Raw genomic sequence first — 19,309 nt, forward strand, 5'->3', positions numbered from 1 at the left:
GTCCTGAGCAAACACCTCATGAGGTAATTGATCCCAATTTTGCTGTCATGTTTCTTGGTCAGAAGATAAAATCATAATTTGATATAATCTTTTGATATGTACTTATGCAGTTTGATATGGAAAATGGAGATGAAATCGAAGCAATAGATGGTTGGGTGTTGAGATGATTGGATTCGTAACAAATATTGTTACAATGACATGTTATGCTTTTTTTACTTTTTAAAAATTTTATATAGTTATGAATCTTTATGAATCTTAGTTAATTTATTTCTATGAAACGCAAGTTAATTTTCTTCTTTAATGTAATTTTTTTCTTATTGTGTATTTATATTAGTTCTGATAGGGTTATAAGTTCTCTATGTCTTCGATTTAGTTTCGATGATTTGGATTTGAGTCGTATTACACAATCATTGTGAATAATATGACTAGTTTTGTATGAAAAATGTGATAATACTGCTGAGCTAGGGAAATCTTTATTTTTCCAAACAAAATAATACATGTAGAGAAAGTTAAACTCGATATAAAACGAGAACCGTATTGGTTTAAGTTTTGAATACAAAGAAACATAACGTTAATGAGGAATATAACATGTAAAACCTCTATTAATTCCTTTTATGACTACAGGGCAGAAGAGAATTTGAAGAAAGTGAACTATGTCGACGACAAGATCAGATATCACCGATGACGCTAACAGTAGCGTCAACAATGGAGGAGGATTATCCAATCAAGAAGAAAAGAGAATTGTACTGAAAACAAGATTTGAGTATCGGGTTAGAAAAAAAAAATCTGCTTTTGTTTTGTTTAATTTCTCAAGATTACTATTATTTTTGATATTGTGAAACTGAAGCTAGTAAAATTCTAGGATGCTAGTGTGATATACTTCAATATGAAAAGAAACATGCGGTTCAAAAAAATCATGAAGTGTTACTATGAGCTTCATAATCTTGATTTCGACAACATTGTTTTCTTCTCCTATGGTCGTCGTCTCAGTCCTGAGCAAACACCTCATGAGGTAATTGATCCCAATTTTGCTGTCATGTTTCTTGGTCAGAAGATAAAATCATAATTTGATATAATCTTTTGATATGTACTTATGCAGTTTGATATGGAAAATGGAGATGAAATCGAAGCAATAGATGGTTGGGTGTTGAGATGATTGGATTTGTAACAAATATTGTTACAATGACATGTTATGCTTTTTTTACTTTTTAAAAATTTTATATAGTTATGAATCTTTTTTCCCTCTAATCCTCCCCCCCCCCCTTCAAATCCCCTCATTTTACCGCATATTTGTTGTTTAGAGACGCAAATTTAAATTTAAATGGATACTTACTCTCTTGAATCCTTAGAGCTTGTCAAGTTTATGTCCACATATCCATATAATCGGCTTAGAGACCAAATGTGATTTTAGGTGATTCATGTAATATAAAATACACATTGTATCTAAATGGTAAAATGGAAAAACATGGTAGAATCAAGACTGATTATATGTTTATCATCCATTTAAACTTTTCAACCTATACTACTAAATATTATTGCTAGATGACATTTAACCAAAATAAACAACAGTAGAAATGGGCAAGAATTATATTTGATTGGGCTACCATAAGTGTTGGACTGATCATGTATTTGATATTTGTTTATATAAGACATTTGCTACATAGGTTACAAATAAAATCAAAGTTACTTTTTCTATAAACTTAGTTTATAACACATTTAATACTATTCTAATTATTAAAATGTCCAGATATTTATAATTTTACTGAATTAGCTTTATATAATGGGAATATAATCCAAAGATATGAAACTGACAAAAGCCCATAATAATTTATTATTATTATTATTATTTTTTAAAAGAGAAGAAGAGTTATGTTCTACCAACTATATAATAAATGGAGAATGAAGAATCATTAATAGACTATATGTCATATTTTTTCACATAACATATGAAAAATCCAATTGTAGATAATATATTTTATTTTATCGGGCTATTTTACGGTTTTTAAAAAGTTCTTTACACATAAAAACATTTACATTGAGAAATCCGCAAATGAACTTAAAACGTGAGCCTAATATTTTTATTTGAAATTAATATACGTTATATTTTGGGTTTTTCTATATAAACATGATGACATTTTAACGTTATTCGTGATTGTTCGTCAAAACGTATATTTTATTTATTGCGCGTTGATTTTTTTTTTTGTTAACGTATGAATCACATAAGAAATAATATTTTCACTATTATGTTAACAACCAAAATTTTTTATTAAAATAATTAAAATATAAAAAAATTCTACAGTTTATTTCACTTTTAGTTAAAAAAAAATTCAACAAAAGTTGAATACAATGAGGGAGTATAACATAAGGTCGTAAATGAATTATAACAAATACTCATTTATAATGTCAGTATCATCATCATAATCAGTGACTAGTAACAACAACTAACTCAGAAAAATCTGATTAATCTAACTATATATTTTTTCTTGCAATTATCAACAGTATTCAACGAAGTAGTAATAAAGTTTTTTTATACATAAAAAATATTTACATTGAGAAATCCGAAAATGAACTTAAAACGTGAGTCTAATATTTTTATTTGAACAATATATATACGTTATGTTTTAGATTTTTTCAAAAGAACTTAAAACGTGAGTCTAATATTTTTATTTGAAAAAAGCATATACGTTAAATTTTAGATTTTTCTATTTAAACATGATGACATTTTAACGTTATTGGTTATTATTCGTCAAAATGTATATTTTATTTATTGCGCGTTGATTTTTTTGTTTTTAACGTTTGAATCATATAAGAACTAGTTTTATCACTATTATATTAAGAACCAAAACTTAAAAAAAAACAATTAAATTAACTAAAATAAAAAACCAACCTTTTTCCAAAGTATTTCACTTTTTAGATTATTTATAAAAAAAATATCAACAAAAGTTGAATAAATTGAGTATATAAAACACACATTCGAACACTACTAATAACATAAGGTCGTAAATAAATCATAACAAAGACTCATTTATAAAAATATATATACATTGAGACAATAATAATGTCAGTATCATCATCATCATCATCATAATCAGTGACTAGTAACAACAACTAACTCAGAAAAATCTGATTAATCTAACTATATATTCTTTCTTGCAATTATCAACAGTATTCAACGAAGTAGTAATAACTAATAAACATAGAGTCAAAATTAAAACACTAATTAAAGTCAAATTAAATCTAAAAAGAGTCATATCCCAAAATAAAAGTGATGATTAGTATTATAATAATTGCAAAATGTAATTACTAATTAAGTAAAGAAAGAAAAAAAAAATCGCGAGAAAAGAGGAAGCACGACGACATTGAAACGAGAAACTAGAAAGAGTGCTTCGCAATGGTCTTCTTCTTTAAAAAAAGAAAAAAAAAAAAGAAAAAAAAAAAAAGCTTCTCTTGCAATTCTCTCTCTCCTCATAAATAGAGACACAGAGAAAGAGAGAGAGAGAGAGTAGTATAAATATATTGACTAGTGTGTGTGTGTCCTAGAGAGAGAAACTCGCCGCTTTTAAGATTTTTTTTTTTCTTTTCTGGGTTTTAAGCAGTAAAGCACTAAGCACATATCTCGAGCACACACAGGTCAGTGAAGGAGAAAACTGTATTTTTTTTTTATTTTTTTTTGGATATATATATGGTTTTGAGTCTTCTGGGTTCTCTTTGGAGGAGCGTGCATGTTTTTTTTGTTCGTATTGTTGATTTTTGTTTTGTGTTTTACATTTTCTGGGCAACGGCTAGTTATCTCGGAGGAAGAAGAAGAAGAAGAAGATCGATGGATTACGGAGATGACGATCGGTATTTTTGCTGCTTTGTTTTATCTCGATTTGGTTTTTGTTTTTGATTTTGATTTTGTTTTTGTGTGTTTGGGTTTGGGTTTGATTTAGTTCGTTTCGCATTCTTCGATTTTGTGGGTTTTTTGTGCTATGTTTAGTCTGATTCGTGTGTTCGCTTTGTCTGGGTTTGACTGTAATCGTTGATTTGATTTGTGGGTTTGATTTGATTTGTGGGTTTAATGGCGAAGGATGAAAATGTTGGATTTGATCTTTAATTGTGAGTTTAAGAGATGTTTTTGGGGGTGTTTGTTAATGAAATGTTTGGGTTATTTAATGTTTCAATCAATCATTTCGGATTTGGGTTTTTATTTGGCTTGTCAGATCTTTACTAAACTCCTTAAATTTCGTTAAAATTGTTTTTTTATGTTTGGTTTTTGAGTTTTTATACTGGACAGTGGTCAGGATTCATGTTTGGGGTGTTGTGATTGAGCTTGATGTATGCAATGTACTTTAGTTTGAGTTGCTGGTATACATGTGTGCTCTTTGGTTGAGGCTTTTCACTAGACAGTGGTCAGGATTCGTGTTTGGGGTGTTGTGATTGAGCTTGATGTATGCAATGTACTATAGTATTGAGTTGCTTGTAGATATGTGTGCTCCTTTGTTGAGGCTTTTCACTTGACAGTGGTCAGGATTCATGTTTGGGATGTTGTGATTGAGCTTGATGTTTGCAATGTACCATAGTTTGAGTTGCTGGTAGATATGTGTGCTTTTGGTTGAGGCTTTTCACTAGACAGTGGTCAGGATTCATGTTTGGGGTGTTGTGATTGAGCTTGATGTTTGCAATGTACTATAGTTTGATTTGCTGGTAGATATGTATGCTCTTTGGTTGAAGCTTTTCGTTAAAATGGTCTTTTATGTTTGGTTTTCGAGTCTTTACACTAGACAGTGGTCATGATTCATGTTTAGGATGTTGTGATCCAGCTTGATTTTTGCAATGTACCATAGTTTTAGTTGATGGTAGATATGTGTGCTTATTGTTTGAGGCTTTTCAGCTTTCAAGTAGACTAGATTAGTAAACATGTAAGTGTACTCTGGGTTTGATTTATGTAATGTGTGAAAAATTTGCAGTAGCACTTCATGGAACTGGCAAATTGAGGAGTATAATCACCAACCACAGTCTCATTACTGTAAGCTTCTCTTTCATTAATCAACTCTTTACAGTTTACAGCACTGTGACAAGTATGATTGAATTGTTCTCTTTTAACTACAGCGGATGTGCCTGATTGCACAATGACTGAAGTCGCATTGAACCAAGAAGATCACTCGTACATGTTTGATGATGAAACCACTCCTGTGAAGGCGTGTAGCGACTTGAGTTATCATGTCACCACAGGTTGTGCTTTCTTTTTTTCATGTCGTTAATTTACTTTCTGATGTTTATTTAGTGATGGTTTCTAATCTAAAGAGTCTGCTTTCAGATGATACAAACAGGAAACTGGAAGTGCATAGTGAGACACGCTCTGCTTTGAAGAGGCGTCGGATGTTACAATTTGAAGACCAACCTGAAACATCCCTTTTCAGCAGTGAGAGTTTCTCTGCAATCTTAAAATCAAGCGTGAGTACACAAACCCCATTTCTTGTCTTAGGTTATGCACCGAATGCCCACAGATATATTGCAGATATATTCTTAATATCCAAACTCATTGCTCACTTAAGGATGCATACATAGGATATCAATCATTTAATATCACACAGACTGCATATGGACTGAATTGTGAATGCATGTTCATTACAAACGTTTTCAAATGGGAATCAGTTTCGTTTCATACACATTTTTCTACTACACCTAGAACAAGTTCGAGCTTCTTGGTATCTGACTGCCTCGTTCAATTGTTATATACTTACTGGGGCAAGTTATTATCTAAGTAACATTGATAGCTAGGAGGCTGTATAAGATTCTGATGCTATCTTTAATGCTTTGATTGATATTTCTTCTATGCATGTTCAGGCTAGAGATGACACATTTGATGAGCTTTTACCCGAAGGGTCTCAGCTTATAGAAGGGTTTTCAGGTTAGGCTTCTCTTATAATTCTTCTAACTCAATCTGGCCAAAGCATTTTCCATTCAAAGTTTCAAACAAAACATCGTCTCTTTTTCAGAAGACGCCTCTGCCTCAAGCTTCGAGGGCCTTGATCTGTATGCTGAAGAGTGGTACGCTGAATGCTTAAATGATGCTGAGACTCCAACCCTACCTGATGACTTGTACGTTTTGACATTTCTTTTTACTTATCTCATGTTTTAGTAGCACCATTTGCTTCATTAACTGATAACAATTGTTGTTCTATCTCAGAAACTTTGGTTCACCTGATGTCCAAGTAGACATTTCAGGTCAGATTTCGTTGTTTTGGTCTCTCCCTTAGCTAGCTCTAGCTCTGGCTTTTCTTGCTAAACATCCCTGTGTTTGTTGCAGAGTATCTAAATGTGCCACCAGAAACAGAAACCCGGAAAGTTCAGCGGCCTGTTACTCGTTCTTCTCCAAATGTTATCTTCAAAGGTAAAACATACAATGATTTAGTCAAAATTTGGTCTCGTAGTTACACACTGATTTTGCAACAAAATGAGAAAACACAACACTATTACTAATGTTTTAAAGTGGTAATAGCAGGTAGGAAATCTTTTTCAAGGCCGGTTTCAAAGCAACCATCTTCCATCATCTATCCATTTGCATTCATCAAACCATGCGGAGTTCACGGTGGTATGACTCTCAAGGACATAAACCAGAAAATCCGAAATCCGCCAGCGAAACCAAAGGAACACATAGAAGAGCCTGTAGTGATCCAAACTTCAGCATTCTCTGGGAAACCTGTTGTAGGGAAGACTAAAATCCGCACCGAAGGAGGCAAAGGAAGCATAACGATTATGAGGACAAGAGGCTAAAGCAAAGTTAAGTAATTGGTCGTGATAAGCTGATAGAAGTATCTAAGGTTTTATATTCGCTGCAAAAAAAAAAACAACTTTGAAACTTTTTGCCTTATTCTCAGAGGCCCTTAAATCCTTTTTGTCGGATATAGTTCCAGTCAAAGGGCCTTTATCAGTACAGCGGCTAAATACTCTTTCAAGATCTTATTATAAAATCATCTTCTTGTTTCGTTTTGGTATCTGTAGTAAGAAAGAGAGCTTAAGGATCAATCTGTAACCAATGTGGTAGGATACTTTTTGTTTGTATAAAGTCCCTTGCTCTTAATGTTATCTGAAACTGAAGCCAAAAACTCTCTTATGTCTCCAAGTCTCTCTGGTTGGACTGCTATATAAAGTAGAAGAAGCAAGTCTTAGTTTTCCATCAAAATTTTGTGAAATGTTGGAGTCAAGAAAGGAGTTTTAAGAGTCTTCTTTGTTACCCTAAACAAGGTCTTAAAACTTCGGCTGAACTCTTGAATACAAAAACCCAAGTGAAGTTATAATGTATGCTTCAGAGAACATCTGAATATTTGAGATTTAAGGATAATCAATAACAAGGTTTCGTGAAGATATTTGAATAAGAGATTCCGACCAATGAAAGAGTATTTTCAATGAAGATTCATCAGAATTTATGAGCGGAGAAGGTGATGAAGTAAGGTGAAACTAATAGCTAATTGAGGAGTTACCATGTTAGTTTACACGTGTTTTATTTTTAAAATATTGTCGTATGTAAATGATGGGCTTAAACCTTAATTACTTTTGGATTTGTTTTTAACTAAAAGAAGGTAAAAATAAAAAAGGAGATCTCTAGGTTATTATTTTATATAGGTTTTAGTGTATAAGAAAGCACAAGGAATCTCTCTAAAAGTAGGCATATGAACAGTCCATTTTGTGACACATTTTTGTTAGTTCTTCTTTTGATAAAAAAATATTCTTATAAAATTGCAAGCGAGATATAAGATTGTGACTTGTTAAGCATATAGTTTGAAATAAAGAGAAAGACAAACTTAACATAGTAAAGGGGGTAATTCCCGCCATCTGGATTCGAGTAATATTGTCTACCAAGGTTCGAATAGTTTAACATAGTAATGAAAGATAATTCTTGCCATCTAAATTCGAGTAGCATTCGCCACCGAAATTCGAGTAATTTAACATAGTCTTCCCGGATTCTAGAACTAGTCTTTGAGCCTTAAAAAACTTTTACGAACTTGACTAAAAAAAAAGTTATATACCAAAAGTACTGAGGCTACTGAATCAATACGAAACCGGATATCCGAATGCCCATAACTACAAAGCCCAATTTCTGATGCCCACAAGGCCCAATAAAATTCCACAATATTCCCAAATTTTTCCTCCCTTTTCCAGTAAATGTCTGATCCTTGAAATTTCTTTGAGGATAGTTCAAATGGTTTCGTTCTCCACCTCCACTCCCCACGCGCCTCCGCTCCCGACGACGTTTAACCGCCGGCCGACGGAGAGAATATTCACAGTACGATGTATCTCAATCTCCCCACGCGAGCCGAACCACACAATTTCTTCCGATTATAGCAACAATACTTCCTCCTTGTCGATTAGAGATACGAGGCAAAGCAAATGGCTGATGAATACAGAGAACGCGAATGAGAGAGATTCGAAGGAGGATACGAACACGAAGATCGCTTCGAGGAAAGCCATATCGATAATACTAAGAAGAGAAGCTACAAAGGCTATAATCGAGAAGAAGAAAGGCTCGAAGAAGCTTCTTCCAAGGACTGTTCTTGAGTCTCTTCACGAAAGAATCACAGCTCTCCGATGGGAATCTGCACTTCAGGTTGATTTCGTCTTCTCCGAGATTATCTCAGACTTTTGATTTTGGCATTGATAGTGAATTTGACTATGTTTGATTATGCTTATAGTAGCTTTAGATTGTATATTGTGATTAGGAATTTTGAAATATGCTGTTAAAGGATGACTAATTTAATGGTTTTAGAGTGAAGTGTTTGAGTTTTGTGAGTTTGATTATAAGATAATGTTGGTGTATCTGTAGGTGTTTGAACTATTGCGTGAACAGCTATGGTATAAACCAAACGTTGGCATCTATGTAAAGCTTATTGTGATGCTTGGAAAATGCAAACAGCCGGAAAAGGCTCATGAGCTCTTTCAGGCAATGATTAATGAAGGTTGTGTGGTGAATCATGAAGTGTATACTGCGCTTTTATCTGCGTATAGTAGGAGCGGTCGCTTTGATGATGCGTTTACTCTTCTTGAACGTATGAAAAGTAGTCATAACTGTCAGCCGGACGTGCATACCTATTCCATCCTCATTAAGTCGTTTCTTCAGGTTTTTGCGTTTGATAAGGTTCAGGATTTGCTTTCTGATATGAGAAGACAGGGTATTAGACCCAATACAATCACATATAATACTCTCATCGATGCATATGGGAAAGCAAAAATGTACTTAGCACCCTGCCCTTTCCTTTTGAACTTTTATTATTTTATCGATTACACTCACTCCATCCCATATGATGTTTCGTGGTTGCAAATATTTTGACTTATGTGGAAAAGGAAATGTTTAAATTCCCGTTTTCGTTAATTTCATTCAACCGAGAACTTTACACATGCTAGGATGGAGTGATTACTTGAATTTAACAATGATAAGGATTCAGTTATCATGTTTTAGTTCAAAGCATCCATGAACTTATATATTTCTTTTGTTTTGGAAGGTTTGTGGAGATGGAATCAACACTTATCCAAATGCTTGGGGAGGACGATTGCAAGCCTGATTCTTGGACCATGAACTCTACTCTTAGAGCCTTTGGGGGAAATGGACAAATAGAAATGATGGAGAATTGTTATGAGAAGTTCCAGAGCTCTGGGATTGAACCCAACATCAGAACCTTCAATATCCTCCTTGATTCATATGGAAAATCAGGAAATTATAAGAAGATGAGTGCTGTGATGGAATACATGCAGAAGTATCAGTTTTCATGGACCATAGTCACCTACAATGTGGTTATTGACGCGTTTGGGAGGGCAGGAGACTTAAAACAAATGGAATACTTATTTAGACTAATGCAATCAGAGAGAATTAAACCAAGCTGTGTTACACTATGCTCTCTTGTTCGTGCCTATGGGCGTGCTGGTAAAGCTGATAAACTTGGGGGAGTCTTGCGTTTCATTGAGAACTCAGACATAAGGTTAGACCTCGTGTTCTTTAACTGTCTGGTTGATGCCTATGGGAGGATGGAAAAGTTTGCAGAGATGAAAGGTGTTCTCGAACTCATGGAGAAGAAAGGATTTAAACCTGATAAGGTTACATACAGGACAATGGTTAAGGCTTATAGAATTAGTGGTATGACTACCCATGTAAAGGAACTTCATGGTGTTGTTGACTCTGTTGGTGAAGCCCAAGTTGTGTTGAGGAAGCCGGATTTTTAGCGGAGGAATATAGCTCAATTTTCTGGTATATATATTTCTTGTATCCATATCTTTGTTCTAATGATAGAAGGTAGTTAGTATGAGAGTAAATACATTTTGAGTTGGCTTACAAAACTTTGTAACACAAACAAAAACAAAATTTTGTAACGAAGTATATCTTTGTACTCTTGTTTGTGCCTTTGTGGTGTGTTATCAGTCTGTATGTGCTGAAGCAGCTAGATATGAGAGTTGAAGGCTGTACGCTTCTTTCAGTTTAGTCAAAACTTCTGCAATAGACGGTCTGCCAGATGCATCTCTCTCCAAACATCTTATAGCGATCGAAGCAGCTTTTCTCATGCTCTCTGGATCAAATGTATCCTTCAAGATATCATCAACAATCTCAAATGCTCCTGCTTGTAAGTTTGGCCTAGCCTGCATTTTTCAGTATTTTGATCTTATAACTACACTGCATACTTGAAAATACTGGGAGATGAGAAAAAAGGACAATCATGTTTCTCTCACCCATAAGACCAAGTTAAAAGAATCTGGTGATCCTGAGTGACTTAAGGGTTCTCTTCCACAGATGAGTTCCAACAAGACCACACCAAAGCTATAGACATCACTTTTCTCTGTCAGCTGCAGGGTGGAGTAATATCTGAAATGAAAGAGTGTGATTACTGATAAGCTAAGCAAGCTATTAATACATTCATGAATGGGGAGAGAAGTTGTAGAAGAGTTTACTCAGGGTCAAGGTAGCCTGCAGTGCCTTTAACAACAGTAGTAACATGAGATGCATCTGCTTTTGTAAATTGTTTTGACAGGCCAAAGTCAGAAACTTTTGCGTTCATATCCTTGTCCAGAAGTATGTTACTGCTCTTTACATCCCGATGTATAATTCTCGGCTCACTTCCATTGTGTAGGTAGTCCAATCCTTCATGAAGAAGACAAAAATGTTACTACCCGCCAAAAGAAGTTGTTTTAGTATGATGATACCAATTACAGATGTTAAAGATGTACCTTTTGCAGCATCAACTGCAACTTTTAGTCTTGAAACCCAGTTCATTGACAGCCTTTTGGTACGTGAACCTGGTGAAGCAAGATAGCACAAAAAGCTATAGGTTCGAGAGGAATATCACGTTGATAAAGGATGATGATGAGCTATTGTTATCGATACTTAAAGATTTGCATACCGTAAAGATGATCAGCTAATGATCCACCAGACAGATACTCATACACCAGTATCTGCCGTTTTGGTTCGTAGCAGAAGCCCTCAAAGGATACTAGATTTTGGTGGCGGATCTGAGACAAAAGGTGCACCTAGAAGGTTGACAGTACAAAGGGAGACTTTTAGATCTCAGCACTCATAACACTAAAGATGAATGCATCATTGGTCATGGTATTAAGAATGCATGACATTCAGATATGGACAGTAAGTTATGAGGACATTGTGGGGGCTTAACCTCGTTGATAAAAGAATCAGCTCCAAGTTGAGTCCTATCAAATCGCACTTTGACCGCAACTTGTTTTCCATCTGGTAGTTTTCCACGGTATACAGCTCCAAAACTTCCACGACCGATTACTTCCTTAAAATTCCTAGTAGCTGACTTGATCTCTTTATGAGAAAAGATTCTTGAAGTGTTCCAGTTCTGCATCTTCAGCTGTGCTCCTGATACAGATTTTGTTATACTGTAAGAATCATAAAGCGACAACTTTGTGGGGGCAAAAGAGAAAGCATTGTTCCCATACTGGTTATATCTCTCTCTTTGTTTCTCTGTCTCCTCATCCTGATCGATATGACAACAAAGACGAGGACGGTGGCAAACAAGGCTCCACAAGAAACTCCAAGCAAGATCGCTATTCGGTTCTGCTTCCTGTGTTTCTTATTGATAGGGATAGTGACTTGTGGTGTGTCAATTGTTGAAGACACATTGTTGCATGATAACGAAGAAAACGAAAGGCATGGATTTCCCGTTGTCCTGATAAAACAGCAATTCAGTAATGCTAGGAACACAAGCAAAATATTGTTAGCAAATGCGGAGATGGAAATTGTGTACCTGACTTCCAGACCCGTTCGGTTGAGAGATTGTGGCAAGGGGCCTACTAAGTTATTGTTTTCTAGATTCCTGAGAAGAAGTAATGAATATATCCTTCCTTGTGTGAATATGGTAACGTATAAGCTACTTCTTGAACTTAGTGTTTACTTACAGGAGACGAAGTTTCTCCAGTTTTCCTAATGTTTCAGGAACTGATCCTTGTAAGCTGTTGTTTTGCAGGTCCCTGAGAAATGGAGGAATCCTTTAAAATTTCCAGAAAGAACGAACGTATATCCAGAAATTCTCAGTATAATATCACTTACAGAACTTCAAGGTTGGCCAGATCTTCCAGTTCTGAGCCAAAAGATTTCAACTGATTGAAGCTCAAATTCCTGGATAAACCGTCAGAAGCTTTTGAATACTACAGGAGGCCTAAAAAATAATTTAACGTTCAAGGGACGAGTATTACAGTTTCTGGAGATGCTGCAGGCTGCCTACATTCTGTATTGCACCAGTAAGTGATGTATTATGCAAGTCGCTGTGGGAGGGAAGTGGAGAACACTCAAGACAACACACATCACACATGTAAACATGAGACGCTAGAAAAATGGTTGAAGAACTGCTAACTTACAGTGTCTTAAGATCGAGTAAGTCTCCAAATGTTGGACTAATAGACCTCAGGTTGATTTTTGAAAGAAACCTGGACAGCCAGAATAAGAAAAAATATGAGCTGAGATCAAGAAATGTTGAATGCAATGGGTATCATAAGGATATGTTGTTTTACAATGATGTAACAAGGTTTCCTTCACATTCTATATGGTTCCAAGGTAACGGGGTACATGGGTCGTCTTGCCATCCAAGGTCTTGCCCGGTAAATTGCTCTATGACTTTAAGTGCTGAAACTGCAAATATAACTTAAAAGGTGAACTTTGGCTCTGGCGGAATTTTCTCTATCCAGGCAAAATCAGCAGAGAGTACCTGTGGTAGAAGAAGCTTCAGGAGGGATTTGGAGGATTTCATACACTTCAACAGCGTTCACCTGAGGATTGAACTTGATTTTGCCGAGGGTGATGTTTAACGTTCTGATTCTGTTTTGTGTAAAGTACAAAGTACCAGCTTCTGAACTGGTTACTGTGTAATCAGATTGTTTGACTTCACCGTTGATCATCACACTAAAAGAAGGGGAGAGTGAGAGTATCCCAGAAAAGTACAGGATAATGTAGTAGTCCCCTAGTGTATGTAGAGAAAGCGTATACGATAGACTGTCTTTGCGAGCAAGAATCCTTGCAGTCTGCAGAACAGAAGCTGGCGGATTCTCAGAAATGTTGAAGGAAGTCAGTTTTGTGAGTCTACTGAAACTCGAAGAGGCGTGAAACGGTGCAAAACTTTGATCCGGATCCCATATTCGATCGAACGGATCCAAAGGGTACCTGCCATTCAACAAAGAACACCAAGAAAATTCAACAAGCCACACCAAAGAAGGAACTGGTCAGAGAAAGTGATCAAGTGCAGAGCCTGAGAATTCATACCGGATAGTACCATTTGTGTATCCGCTATTGATTCGGTAACTTCTCCTGAGAATGACATTGGCTGAACCGTCCAGGCTGTTTCTGTAAGCACCTAGAGGAAGTGGCCGTACTTCTAGAGAAGAGATAACCGGAATGCCTCTCCCTTTAATCGCAAGCAAACAAAGCAAAAGAGAATCATTGTTCACCGGCCAAACCAACTCTTCAATCCAAGGATCATTGGTTCTAAGATCAACAATACTAGTTATACTCCTTCCAAGAGAGACATGAAATGCTGGAGGACTGTTCTGGCTATCATAGTTTCTATAAACGAATGTCGCCCGAATCAGAACAGAGGACAAGTCCTTCTTTGTCACAGGTACCTTATAACATTGCCGATCATGAGAATCCGGGAAGAATCTGATGGGAACACTGGAAGTAGAGTTCCCGTCGATGAATGTAACCGTGCTAGTGTTACCCGTTTCGATATAATCGTTGTCTGAAACCCATGAGATGTTATAAGCCGCAGTGTAGCTTGAGCCACCACAGGACAAACTCAAGAAACCTGTTCCATGACAAAGATTCAAATCAAACAGTTGAAAGCAAAGGAATAGAAATAATGTGAGACAAAGTCTAGAATCTGCATACCATCTGGATTGGAGAAACCAAACACCCAAAAGCCACTGAACAAAATCAAATCGAGCCAAAAGAGCATCATCTAGTTTCCTGAGTGAAATCTGAAGAACATATGTTAATTAATTGTTCTCTCGTTTCTTTGTAATGTGTATGAAATATGAATCAAGACTTATATACATGAAGATGTCAATGATGATGACTCGTAGGTACTTTACTCAGTGGTCATAATTCACTAACAGTATGGTTCAGCTTAATAATCTAATTAACAATTTAACTACAGTGAATGTTTTATTGAGTCTTCCTTACATATCACATAAAAAAAATACAAGTGATGAGAGATAGTGTCAAATATGTAACTGAGATTTTGTTTGCTCAATTATTAAGAATTATGATTATGAGAATGATGCTTGAGAGAGAATTTTTCAAATGCAATGATATTACGTTTTGCTTGGCTTCAACATTAATCCTCTCATTGCACCCTCCTTAAGCTTTCTCATAAAGCAAAACTTTTTTGGACAAATCGTTTATATACAAAAATCTCCAAGAATTTGGAAAAATAAATAAATACTAGCTAATTAGTGATTTAGAAAGCATAAAGTTCATTACGCAAAGTCGTTTGAAAATTATCTTTAATTTTTTAATTTTTTTTTTTATTTTTTTTTTTTGTAAACCTTAAAATTTTCTATTAAATATCTTATTTTTCTATCAAAATTTATTACGTACTTAGGAAAAAAAAATCCAAAGTCTTACCAATGTAAAATCAAACTAAGAGTATTAAAAAAAAGTCATGTTTGATTATTCAAGGAAGAACTATATAAAAAGGAAAAACTCTTCTACAAGTAAGAATGGAAAAATAGTCATAATAATTAACAATGTAAAGACACAAAACAAGAGCATAATAATACTTTTTTTTTGGTAATGGAAAAGTCTCCTATAATTTATTCAAACCGAAAAAACAATTACAATCTAACATTCCGTTGGACCGATCGCCCATTCATATCATCCAACAAAACCGGAATAACTTCATCCGGACAAAAATCAAAAACTTTAATACCAAAATCTAAAGTAAACGCATAGTTAGCTAATCCGTCGGCAAGACGATTAGCCTCCCTATACACGTGAGTCACCCGGACTAACCAGTCCCTTGAAATAAAGCCGTGGCACAAGCGTACCAAGAAAGCGGATGCATCTCTGGAACCCCTGACTGTAAAAAACCCACCACCAAAACCGAATCCACTTCCAAAACCACCCGCCTCCAACCGTGTTCCCATGCTAACACCTGCCCGTAATAACCCCCCTCCCCCCAAAGCTCCGCTAACGGAGCCGAGCAAAGGCCTATATTCAAGGAAAATCCCACTAGCCATTCACCATCTGCATTGCGAATAATCCCACCCGCCGTTGCCTTGCCCGGATTTCCCCTTGAAGCCCCATCCGTGTTAACCGTCACCCAACTCTCATAATAATACTTGACAACCTTAAAAACTAGACATCAATGGAAGGAGTCTGATTAGCTTCTTTGTCTTCAGATTTCTTGCACCACAAATAATTAACCCTATATATATATATTTAAATTGCAGAATCTCCATCACAATCGCAAACAATCCAATGATACCAATGATGGTACTGTAATAAGCAATCTTCCATGAGCTTCCGGGTTGCAAGATGGCTAAGCCTTTGTAGATGTTGTGTACACTTAGTATAACCACTATATATCCCATAGAATGATCCTTGTCCGGTCTTGCTTTGAGCGCAAGTATCTGCATAGAGTGCAAAATGGTTGTCTAGGGTTTAATGATACACTTTGACTCAAATAGAATTTTCTAGTTGTAAAGTATGTTTGTTCAAAAAATAATAAGTGTAATAATTCATTTAGTATGTATGATGGTAAACAAGTGTCTTGCAAGTAAACAATTCATGAGGTAATACTAATTGGAACAGATATGCAACAGAAACTATCTCGATCTCGCGGAGGTGGCGATGATGATGACGAAAGACTGTCCTAATCCACGGTCCAATGTTTCTCGTCCAATCTAATTTGACATAAATGCTTTCTAGAACATGAGACTTATGTGAAAGCATTGACTTGTCCATAAAACGTTTGAAGCTAGTGATATCCTTGTGATGGTAAACATTGTACTCGAGTCTAGGCACCTTTGTCCAGAGATATTTCCATTTTTTGGACAAAAGACTTGTCAGCACAGCATGTTTTGTTGGAAGGAATGACAATATCGTCAAGATCAAATCTTCAGGCAGCTCACTGATTCTACTTTTCGTAGTCGAACAAACCTTCTTTGACATGGTCTCTGCTTAGGTCAAGCAATACACTATATATATATATATATAGATGTTAAAACCCTAGTTACGTTACAATAGATTAATTAGTGTAATGATACAACGAATTTGCTTCGAATAGTGTGAATTATGTTCTTCAACTATGCTACACTTATTATGCCCCAATTTACGTGATATGATCTGAAACATCTCATCATGTCTTCCTAACTTCTTATAAAGCATTGTATATATCATGTGTTTTTCTAACAAAGCACGCAAGATTACAAATAGCAATCTCAACTACTTGACCACAACTTGACATGACTTGGAACCTCTTTCCATAGAAGCTAAGTCCTCCACTATCAGTTGCATATCTTTTATGTCGTCAGAGAAGATTCTCATGCACCGTTTTCAAACATAGCGCATGCTTCAGGAGATAGCTCATATAACCTCTATCCATGTCTCTCCCTGTGTATCCTCTCCACTCTAAAGCTTCAAGGCTAGACAACAAACATTCCGGAACACAAGTCCATGTGTATATAGGACTTAGTTTATAGACCTGCCAACACAAATAAAAAAGGGTAATCAATGAAAATGTAATGTACTCAAAATCAAAAGTCTAAAGGAAAAAATGGGTAGAAATTAATTAAATACATTCTCAAGCTTGAGAGACACCAATTTAGTTGAACAGTGGAGCAAGTCTACAAGCAATTTCTGAGATCTTTCACAACATATTCTCATCTCCACTTGTACAATCCGTTGGAAGATACTTGTATACTAAAAATATATAATATAAAGTGATTTGTCATTTATGTATAGTAATGGTTGTTAACTAAGATATAATAGTTAAAGGAAACGACATAGAATGAAAAAAGAACTTACCTCTAGTTTTGATGGATCCTCAAGTCTAACCCTCATATAAAAGGGGGAATAAATATACGACAACTCCACTTGAATGCTGAAATACCTTAAAGAAGGTGCCATAGTAACAATGTTTCGAATGTAATGTTCCAATGAACTACAAGAAACTGTGGAGACTTTTGGTATATAAATCGATAATCTTTGTAAGCAAGGCATGGCTATATCCAAATCTACCATAACATGACTGGTCTTTTCATCCAATGTTAGGTCCGAAAGAAGAGGGCAATGAGATAAAAGCCGACAGAAGGAATCATTGCTCAAGCTCTTCATGCGAGTAACATGCAGAGTATTGAGGAACGGGAGACCGAACCGAGAAGAAGGAGAAGAAATGCTGATCACATCAGTCAAACCTTTGAGTTTCAAAGCCACAAGCGTTTTGCACCAAGAAACATCGAACTCGAAAACATAGATAGTAAATGATGTCACTGTGATCTTGAGATCAGTAAGATAATTGCAATTGGATAAAAGCATTTGAAGGGATTCATACTTGAATAGAGCCGACATGTGTTCAATGTGCAAAGTTTTTAAGGATGGGAGAGAGACGGTTGTAAGATCTGCCACTCTGATCAATTCACCTTTGAGTTTCAAGACAACAAGTGTCTTGCAAGTAAACAACTCATGAGGTAATGGGGTATATGCACCAGAAGCATCTATCTCAAGCTCGCGGAGGTGGCAATGATGATGGCGAAAGACTGTATCAATCCACTGTCCTATATTTACCCAATAATTTTTGAAAGAAACGCTTTCTAGTACATGAGATTGATGTGACAGCAGTGACTTGTCCATAAAAAGTTCAAAGCTAGTGTAATCCTTGTGATCCATAGCATTGTACTCGAGTCTCGGCACCTTTGTCCAGAGAGATTTCCATTTTTTGGACAAAAGACTTGTCACCACAACATGTTTTGTCGGAAGGAATGACAATATCGTCAAGATCAAATCTTCAGGCAACTCGTTGATACTACTTTCCGAAATTGAACAAACCTTCTTTGACATTGTCTTTGCTTTGCTTACAGGTCAAGAAAATAATCTAGAATATGTTAAAAAAAAACCTAGTTTACCGAGACTGGATTTTCTCATTCGCCTTGAGTATCAAGTTTCTCGAATAAACTAATAGTTAATTAAACAGAGTCGTATCAAATATAATTGCTAACCAGATTTCGTAATGTAGAGACTCTGAAGATCTGGATGGAGAGGTTTTAATCTTCAACGTCAAGCTCTGTTCAGGATGATCAGATTGAGATCTATTAGTACGGCACAGCACTAACCTAACTGATTAGGTATATCCCTTTTTGTGTTTTTGGGCCATATTTGGGCTCACCAACTAGTAACTTACCAAGTTTTTGTTGTTGTCAATCTGAAAATTTGTATATTCGTTTCCTTTTTTGGCCAAACTAATTTTCATATTACATTTGCTAGAAAATTTCATATGGATGGGGAAAAAAACCGAACCCGAATACCCAATTTTGGAATCTGACCAAAAAAAATTGATTCGGATAAAATATGGGTATGTCTAAATAACCCTATTGGCCGGATTTTATATTGGTAAATCCGTGGATTTGGGTTAGGGTTAGCGTAATACCCGTTATCCAAATGAGTACCCATAAAATCCAAACAATATACAAATATCTAAAATATTATTATAATATTAATAGCATTTAGTTATCTAATATTATAATTACAGTTTTGAATGTATCAATTAAATTTACACATAAATACCTAAAATAATCAAAATATCTCAAATTTATTTGTTACATATGTCAATATTTT

General features: G+C 35.4%; 4 protein-coding genes, 1 long non-coding RNA gene and 1 pseudogene across 8 annotated transcripts; 4 read left to right on the forward strand and 2 right to left on the reverse strand.

The window, feature by feature from the left end:
* Positions 1 to 277: 277 nt before the first annotated feature.
* On the forward strand, positions 278 to 1,248 carry LOC111831988 (small ubiquitin-related modifier 1-like). Its single transcript, XM_023787939.1, has 3 exons — positions 278 to 770; positions 863 to 1,012; positions 1,100 to 1,248. Exons 1-3 carry the CDS (start codon positions 654 to 656, stop codon positions 1,154 to 1,156), a joined length of 324 nt encoding a protein of 107 aa, XP_023643707.1. The 5' UTR covers positions 278 to 653; the 3' UTR covers positions 1,157 to 1,248.
* A 2,235-nt stretch (positions 1,249 to 3,483) lies between these two features.
* Positions 3,484 to 7,071, forward strand: LOC17875532 (protein XRI1). Of its 4 annotated transcripts, XM_023777699.1 has the most exons (10): positions 3,484 to 3,630; positions 3,787 to 3,843; positions 4,950 to 5,008; positions 5,092 to 5,214; positions 5,300 to 5,436; positions 5,830 to 5,893; positions 5,982 to 6,084; positions 6,173 to 6,210; positions 6,293 to 6,376; positions 6,485 to 7,071. In XM_023777699.1, the coding sequence occupies exons 2-10, from the start codon at positions 3,821 to 3,823 to the stop codon at positions 6,757 to 6,759; spliced, it is 906 nt and encodes a 301-aa protein (XP_023633467.1). In that variant the 5' UTR covers positions 3,484 to 3,630; positions 3,787 to 3,820; the 3' UTR covers positions 6,760 to 7,071. The 4 variants fall into 4 exon arrangements, with proteins under 4 accessions (XP_023633467.1, XP_023633466.1, XP_023633465.1 ...); XM_023777698.1 differs by lacking the exon at positions 3,484 to 3,630 and having other exon boundaries at positions 3,655 to 3,843; positions 5,985 to 6,084; XM_023777697.1 differs by lacking the exon at positions 3,484 to 3,630 and having other exon boundaries at positions 3,656 to 3,843.
* Positions 7,072 to 8,181: 1,110 nt separating this feature from the next.
* LOC17876519 (pentatricopeptide repeat-containing protein At5g48730, chloroplastic) lies at positions 8,182 to 10,363 on the forward strand. The gene is made up of 3 exons (XM_006280244.2): positions 8,182 to 8,590; positions 8,807 to 9,213; positions 9,483 to 10,363. The coding sequence occupies exons 1-3, from the start codon at positions 8,186 to 8,188 to the stop codon at positions 10,195 to 10,197; spliced, it is 1,527 nt and encodes a 508-aa protein (XP_006280306.2). The 5' UTR covers positions 8,182 to 8,185; the 3' UTR covers positions 10,198 to 10,363.
* Positions 10,364 to 10,366: 3 nt separating this feature from the next.
* LOC17876720 (probable LRR receptor-like serine/threonine-protein kinase At5g48740) lies at positions 10,367 to 14,559 on the reverse strand. Its single transcript, XM_006279811.2, has 16 exons — positions 14,363 to 14,559; positions 13,739 to 14,279; positions 13,188 to 13,639; positions 12,994 to 13,111; positions 12,841 to 12,909; positions 12,679 to 12,747; positions 12,533 to 12,601; positions 12,382 to 12,453; positions 12,231 to 12,299; positions 11,923 to 12,152; positions 11,637 to 11,842; positions 11,367 to 11,493; positions 11,194 to 11,262; positions 10,918 to 11,107; positions 10,699 to 10,831; positions 10,367 to 10,608 (listed from the first exon to the last, which is right to left on the reverse strand). The coding sequence occupies exons 1-16, from the start codon at positions 14,430 to 14,432 to the stop codon at positions 10,390 to 10,392; spliced, it is 2,703 nt and encodes a 900-aa protein (XP_006279873.2). The 5' UTR covers positions 14,433 to 14,559; the 3' UTR covers positions 10,367 to 10,389.
* Positions 10,825 to 11,242, forward strand: LOC111831541. The gene is made up of 2 exons (XR_002834646.1): positions 10,825 to 10,928; positions 11,097 to 11,242. It is a non-coding gene; the product is annotated as an uncharacterized LOC111831541 (long non-coding RNA).
* Positions 14,560 to 16,807: 2,248 nt separating the features above from the next.
* Positions 16,808 to 18,535, reverse strand: LOC17876810 (annotated as a pseudogene).
* Between the last annotated feature and the right edge of the window lie 774 nt (positions 18,536 to 19,309).

The sequence above is a fragment of the Capsella rubella genome, unplaced genomic scaffold (genome assembly GCF_000375325.1).
Source record: "Capsella rubella cultivar Monte Gargano unplaced genomic scaffold, Caprub1_0 scaffold_8, whole genome shotgun sequence".
NCBI lineage: Eukaryota > Viridiplantae > Streptophyta > Magnoliopsida > Brassicales > Brassicaceae > Capsella > Capsella rubella.